We start from the raw sequence: 7,843 nt of genomic DNA on the forward strand, positions 1-7,843 counted from the left end.
GTCTGAGAAATTTGACCGGTGTGCTACTCATGTAGAGACAAACTTTGTGGTGGAGATTTGGAAATGCGACCTGTTGAAAGTTATGTGAAGAAGGTGGATCAAGTTTATTTTGTCAGAAAACTCAGGCCAAAGGGGAGAATTGTTAGGTGTTGTCATGATTTTCTTACCATATTTGGTTTTCCTATCTCTTGAAGGAATGTACAACATATTTACCATAATTGAGTTTTCCTTCTTATAGAAGAAAATTATAAATCTCTCATATTTGCTTAGTCACTTTTCTTCTAGGAAAATATTTGGACTTCTATAAATTGAGGATCCTTCATTCACATTCACCAACATCCACAATGTAGCCATACAGGGTTTGAGAGTCGTGTTTAGGGGGAGAACTTTACGGGACACGTGTTAGTGTGTCACTTGTGTTTGCCTCTTCGTGAGGTTGTTTTCTCGATATTTTGTACTCTCTTTTATATAGTGGATTTTTCATCTCCGCCGTGGACGTAGGTTAATTGACCGAACCACGTTAAATATTTGTGTCTTTTTTGGTATATTTCTCATTTGTTGTTTGATTTATCGTCGTTCAAGGCTTACGCATGACACCTGATTTTTTCGGTCCTGGCAAGTAGGGAACTTTATAACTATAGATATTATATGATCAAATGACAATTCTAATCTTGAAAGAATCATATGTTACTCTCTGAGTTCCATTTTATGTGATTTTATTAAATTGAGCATGAAGTATAAGATTAGTTTTTGAAACATATGATTTTGAACATGTCATAAAATTATGAGTTTATAAAACGTGTCTTTAGAATAAAAGAGATCATATAAATTGGAGGTGTCTACTTGTAAACCTTTAAAGTAAAGCGATTAGGATGTGAAAACTGAACAAGTGCTTATTAGATTATTCTACCTTTGATAATTTGATAAGTACGCTAAGTATCCTACCCTGAAAACCTTTACGAGTCGTTTGACTATCAGGATAGGGTAGGCGAAGATATCTCATGGATTGAGACATCAAATTAGCTTTCTCACCTTTTATATGAAATAACTAAATTTACTGTTTTAGTACAAAATGATTCTCACCACTGCTTCTTTTCATCTTTGTTTTGAGCCGATGGTCTATTAGAAATAACTTTTCTACCTTTTCAGGATAGAGGTAAGATCTGTATACACACTATTCTCCCCAAACCCACTTATAGAATTTTATTGGGTTTGTTACCGTTGTTATTGTAGTACAAAATGATTATCGAAACTAATTATTACACATAATTAAGCATAAAATAATAGTATAATTCAGTATTTTATCTTGAAATTGTTATTCCTTATCTTACCAAACGATCCCTTAGAGTAAAGAGAGATTTTTCTTAAACAAAATTTGATAAATATATAAATATCTTAAATTTTTGAAAGGCAAAATGACTTTCGTGCCACTTAAAATTGTACCCATTTGGCAGCCCGGTAGATAAACTTATAATTTCTCTTTTGAACACTTGTACTTAACGGAAGAATATCAATAGACACCTCCTACTGAGCGTGTTCCTCATTCGCTATAATCCAACCGGCACATCATATTCTTAACCTATTATTATTTGACATGTGTAATTTGTAGGTCCCAATCTCTTTTTACCAATTTATTAAAAAAAATTAAAACCTTTTCCTTCCTCTTCTTCTTCTTCACCCTGACATCACCATCACTACATGTTTCTTCCATCATGAACACCATCCTCATCTAATCTAAAATTCCCTAAATCAATAATGAACGCTATTCTTCTCTACTCTAAAATTCCCAAGTGAATAAAAAAGTAAAAAGAACAAAGACAAAATCAGTAAAATCCAAAAAATCCAGACGAATCAGTAAAAAGAACTCTATTCCATTATCTTCTCCAAAATTATCTTTGAAAATCCCCATACAAATTAGTAAAAAGAAGAAAAACAATTCCCAACAATCTCAAATGGGAGTTTGCTGATACCTACATTCAAAATCATCTCTAAAATATTCAATCTTCAACACCTAATTAATTAATTTTTTCAAAACTGAAATTTTGTTATGTATTTTTTTCTAACCAGCATTTTCCTCTTTGAATTTTGGTCAAGCCACGTTTGTTAGAAGGTGGTTGAAGATGGGGGGAGGGGGGGGGGGGAGTAGGAGGAGAGACGATAAAAGAAAGGGGGATAGGAAGGGAATCAGATAACAACAAAATGAAAGAGTGAAAGAGGAAGAAAGAGGAGAAGGGAAGGCGTGGGGGTGGGCGGGAGTTTTCACCTTTTTCAATTTTTTCTTTTTCTTTTTCATTTTAATTTGCTTTCTTTTTTGATTTTAATATTTTTAATCAAAACTGTTATATTCATGCACGTTTGTATCATGGTTTGCACATATTTGAGCCACATCATTTAAGTCGTTGCCACATAAGCATGGTCAATGGTCAAAAATATTTATTATTATTCATTCCGTCAAGTACGAGTGTTCAAATGGGAAACTTATGAGTTTATCTATCAGACTGACAAATGAGTACAAGTTTAAGTGGCCCGAAATCCATTTTGCCTTCTTGAAACAAAAGGGAGTACAAGAAATGGTTTATGAGTCAGATACAGGCGGTGTCAGCAAGATCAGACAATGAAGATAACAAGAAATATTTGATCCTACGTGAGTTTGTCTATTGTGCGACTTACGATGTCCTAAGGATTTGTGAGCTATTACACTAAATAAGATTTATCTAGAGCATATAGGAAGGACAGGGGTGGGCGGCTCAAGCTCATATGTAGCCTAAAACCAAAGTTTAATATGAGACATAATTTTAAAAATAATAATTATAATATATATTTTTATTTAAAATTTATTATTCTATATTTTTGAGATGCAAAGTTGTTATTAATTTTTATAATTGATTTCTTCCAATAATTCCTTTTCAATTGATATTATAGCCAACCCAATTAATCTTTCTTGAGACATTATTTATCTTATCTAAGATTTATCAATTATAATTTTTGAAAAACTTGTTATCGCTAAGGAAACTGTTATAAGAACTAATAACATTATTCTATAAGCAATATAAATATTTGAAAAAGAATCAAGCTCTTTTATTTGATTGAGTGTATAATATCATCTATTTGTACTGTTGTTTCTTGTCAAATCAATTTCTGTATGGCCCCGAAAATATTTAGACTCTAAATACGCCGATTACTAGCCTAATGACATGTATGAGATATGTTTATTATCGTGACCGTAGTATGTGGCGTTTGTCCAAGAGTATATCACCGAATAATAAATTTTAAACCAATGTCCATAGAGAGCATATATGGGTAAATTTAATGAATATGATTAGACTTGCATTATATTAAAAAAGAACGAATGAAAGTCACGTTTCTCTAAGTTCCATTGACAGCAAATTTAATCATATGTTGGTTGCCTTTCTAAAGTAGTTTATGGCCACTTTTACTAAGATGTGGATTTAAGTAATTTCTACGTGGGCCACTAGATAAAGGATCAAATTAAAGAGAATGTCATATGTTAATAAACTCCTTGGTCTAAGCTCATGGTGGGGTCATGTGACCATGGAAACAAAAAGTTTAAGGAGAACGACGTACAACTTCTGCGGAGTTACACATGTAACATCTCCATGTTGACACAGTGCACTAAGTTTTATTCTTTATTAGTTCTTCCTCCTTTGTTCTTTAATTACCAAGTATATATGGAGATAAATATTCTAGTTGTAGACAAGAGTTAAGGTTTAAGTGTGTATTTGGAAATATTTTGAAATAATGAACTGATAAGATTGAGATGAATTAACTCTTCTACAAAGAAATATATGACATCCACAATACATTAAAAAAATAACGGTTAGAAAATCTAAGGTATTTGGTCATGATCTCTTGTAGTGGTGGTCTTAGGATATTTTTGAAGAATTTGCTAAAGGACTAAACCTTGTTGAGAAAAAAAATATAAATATGGTGGGCAGAGAAGTAAAGAATTTTAATTGGTTTGATTTTTCTTGTTAGGCAATGTAAGATGTTTTGAACCAGCAAAGGTTCTTTTGTCCCTTGCCCGTGAAAGATTTTTTCCTTAGCTCACTAATATTCTATTTATCAATATCGTGATTGTGACAGTTTCGAAATTGAATTGCTGGTCTTCTTGAACTTACGATTAGACCGAAAGGCAAATTGAGGCGAGTTGAGGTTTATTTTCCTAGTAGGGAATCCCATTAGAACCCCTGTGCTCCATATGTTAGATAATGCTAAGTCATGTCTTCTTGTGATCCAATACTCAGTTCACTTATTCTTATTCAGTACAACATTATATGTGACATGAATACATGCTTATGTGTATTACCAATTGTTATGTGCGTTTATTTGTGATATTCACATTTAGTTAAGTATTCAGTTTCAACATTAATTCATACATCGATGTGATCACATTAAGTACGGAGAAGTGACCAACCTCCCCCAGTGTGAGTACTATGATGTCATAGTTACCTACCCCACGCTCGCGGGTGCCAGCTGTTTGTTGGGGAGATAGGCCGACACTCCCCTGTACGTGTTCCCAAATGCTCACATAAGCAGGGCTATTATGCGTAATAATTTTTAGCAAAGTTATGTCTTAAAGATATGAGTTATGAACTCAATTTCTACGTTAAGTTTCAGTTTCAACTTACAGTTTAGCTTATAGTTTCAGTTTTCAGCTTATTACTTGGTTGTTAAATTTTATATGATTTTTCCGTATATCCGTTTTCTTTCTTATTTTTCCCAGAAGGAGGTAGCCTATGAGACTTAGTGGGTATCCTTTGGTGGTACTTAGCCCGTTTGGGCATGCTACGTCATGTGGCAGGTATTCAGGACGCAAGTAACGAGGCACGTGGCTAGAGGAGATATTCTAGATTTAGTTTATAGACTCAGTTGATTCATCCCAGCGGTACCAGACCCTTTTCAGACTATTATTTATATCTTTGTTTTACGTTTATTTTATTTCCAGGGGATGCTCCCGTAGGGTGTCTCTTAATTGTTTTTCCCGATTCCAGAGGCTCATGACTTGTTAGTGGGTCAGTATTAAAATATTTTTGAATTTATCCTTTATTTACTATTTTTATCAGTCAACTTAAGAACTGCAACTTAATTAGAATTAATATTTAAGCACGTTAGATTCTTTGCTACTGAACTTGAAGTTTGATACAAATAGTATAGGGTTCACTCAACGAGTGGTAAGGGTTGAGTGCCAATCACGTCCCACCCCAAACGCGTGACAAGTTGGTATCAAAGTAGCCAGGTTTAGGAAGTCCTAGGGAGTCATGAGCCGTGTCTAGAAGAGTCTCAAATATGGGTATGTTGTGCACCATACTTATATTTGGGAGGCTGCAGGGCATGTTAGGAATTATTTTATTTGATTCTCATATCGTGCGTTAGAGCTAAACGTTTCAGAATTCTAACACTCATTTATCTCTCGTTTCAGTGAACGAGATGGTTAGAACAAGATCTACTTCATTCTCTGCTGCTAACAATGTAGGGGTACCAGCTGCTAATCATCAAGAAGCAACACTAGAGGTGCATGCCGCACCAATAGCACCAACTGCAGTTAGAGGACGTGGCAGAGGTAGAGGTAGAGGTCAAAATGCTAGGGATAGAGGTGGAAATGCCAGCGGTAATCAAGCTCGTGGTAGGGCCACTAGACATACACAGGCTCCATATCAACGGTTTGTTAATGATCAGGTTGAAATCACACCCCCTCTCAACCCACTCAGGGAAAATCAACCACATCAGCAGGATGATCGAAATGACAAAATTTTGAGCTTTCGGGAGTCCTTAGCCACTCCGGCTAGTGGTAGGGCTGCACCCGTTCATGCTCCTCCTCAGGACCCTCATGATTTAGATGAAGAGGTTATAGGAGATGATTTTCAAGCTCCAATCGAGGTACCACCACCAGTTTTCCTTGCAAATATTGCGCAGCCAGTGCAGTTACCGATATGAAGAATTGACCCACATGCCTTTTTGATATTAAAACCTCCTACTTATAATGGTACAGATAAAACAAATGAACCAATATTATTTTTGGAAGAGATAGAGGAAATATTCGTTTCATTGGGTTGTCTTGAAACACAAGCCACAAAGTTGATTTGGTTTCGATTGAAGGGTGAAACAGGACAATGGTGGAGAGGTTACAAGGAGGCTAGAAATTCTACATTACCATCACTTACTTGGCCACAGTTCAAAGAAGATTTAAGGGCTAAGTTTTTGTCTAGCAGTAGGATGGATGAGCTCCGACGTCAGTTCGAACATCTTAAATAGGGTACCATGTCAGTGACTGAATAGGAGATGGAATTTACAAATTTGGCAGAGTATGCACCTAATTGGATACCGACAGAGAGAGAAAAAGTGAGAAGGTTCATTAAAGGCTTGAATTCACATATGGCAAAAGATATAACTTCATATCAGGATGACAAGACTTATCTTCAGGTTGTCAATATGGCTACACGTAAGGAGGCTTTTGATAAAATCGCTAGAGATAACAGCAAGGAGGCTAGAACAATAGGTAGTTATAGTGGATTTTCAGTTAGGGTAAGAACATGAATCATTCAGCTCACATTCAATCAACGGCTCACTCATATACTTATCCAGCTCCACTCAGACATGGCCAATAGAGTAAGGGTCAGGTCCCTCAAGGGCAAATTTCAACTAGTCAGGGCCAACCTCGGTTCTCCTATCCTATATGTCCTTCGTGCAGCAAAAGACATCCAGGGAAATGCCTTTTGGGTCAGAAAGGTTGTTTCCAATGCTACGATCCGGGTCATATTAAGAGATACTGTCCACAACTTAGAAAAGCTCCGGGGACACCTCATACTTAGACTGGGCGTGGTGCCAATAGAGGTGGAGATCAAGGAAGAGACCGAACCAGCTAGATTCTATGCAGTTCTAGACAGGCAGAATGCTGAGGCATCTAATAGAGTTATTACATGTATTCTCTCAGTTTGTGGTCGCCTTGCTTATGTATTAGTTGATACTGGTTCAACTTTCTCCTATGTGTCTTCTTATTTTTGTGTTGAGTTTGTAAAAGCACCAAAAAAATTAGGGGTTCTATTTGAGGTTTTCACACCTATAGGGGAATCTATTAAAGTTGAGTATATATTCAGAAATTGCATGATCACAGTTTAGGGCCAAGAAACATTAGCCGATTTGGACTTGTTAGATATGGTAGACTTTGACATCATAGTTGGCATGGACTGGTTATCTTCTTGTCATGCTACAGCTGATTTCCATGAGAAAACGGTTAAATTCTCATTTATTAGGGAAGATCCAGTTATAACTAGAGGTGAAGTGGGTACGCCTGTGGGTAAGTTTATTTCTTACCTTAAGGCTAGACAAATAGTGAGCAACGAGTGTTTGGCATATCTAGCACATATACGAGATATGAAAGTCGACTCCCTAGTGCTTGAATCGGTACCGATTATGAAAGAGTCTGCAGGCGTGTCCCCGGAAGATATCCCAGGGATACCACCAGATAGGGAGATTGAGTTTGGCATAGACACATTGCCAGGAACTCAACCAATATCGATTCCTCCTTATAGAATGGCTTCAGTCGAGCTAAATGAACTCAAGAAGCAGTTACAAGACCTTTTAGATTAGGGTTTTATTTGACCTAGTGTTTCACCCTAGGGTGCTCCAGTGTTATTCGTGAAGAAAAAAATGGTTTATAGATTACCGCCAGCTGAATAAGGTTACTATCAGAAATAAATATCCACTGCGCAAGATAGATGGCTTATTTGATCAGTTGCAGGGCGCCATGTATTTCTCAAAATAGATCTGAGATCGGGATATCATCAGTTAAAAATCAGAGAAGCAGACATCCCGAAAATAACTT

The 7,843-nt window shown here is 36.1% G+C and overlaps 2 protein-coding genes across 2 annotated transcripts; both read left to right on the top strand.

Moving 5' to 3' along the window:
* The first annotated feature begins 6,300 nt into the window (after positions 1-6,300).
* LOC138899347 (uncharacterized) lies at positions 6,301-7,137 on the top strand. The gene is made up of 2 exons (XM_070185513.1): positions 6,301-6,543; positions 6,604-7,137. Exons 1-2 carry the CDS (start codon positions 6,301-6,303, stop codon positions 7,135-7,137), a joined length of 777 nt encoding a protein of 258 aa, XP_070041614.1.
* Positions 7,138-7,173: 36 nt separating this feature from the next.
* On the top strand, positions 7,174-7,608 carry LOC138899348 (uncharacterized). Its single transcript, XM_070185514.1, has one exon. The coding sequence runs from the start codon at positions 7,174-7,176 to the stop codon at positions 7,606-7,608; it is 435 nt and encodes a 144-aa protein (XP_070041615.1).
* The last annotated feature ends 235 nt before the right edge of the window (positions 7,609-7,843 follow it).

Source organism: Nicotiana tomentosiformis, chromosome 9, assembly GCF_000390325.3.
Source record: "Nicotiana tomentosiformis chromosome 9, ASM39032v3, whole genome shotgun sequence".
Taxonomy (NCBI): Eukaryota; Viridiplantae; Streptophyta; class Magnoliopsida; order Solanales; family Solanaceae; genus Nicotiana; species Nicotiana tomentosiformis.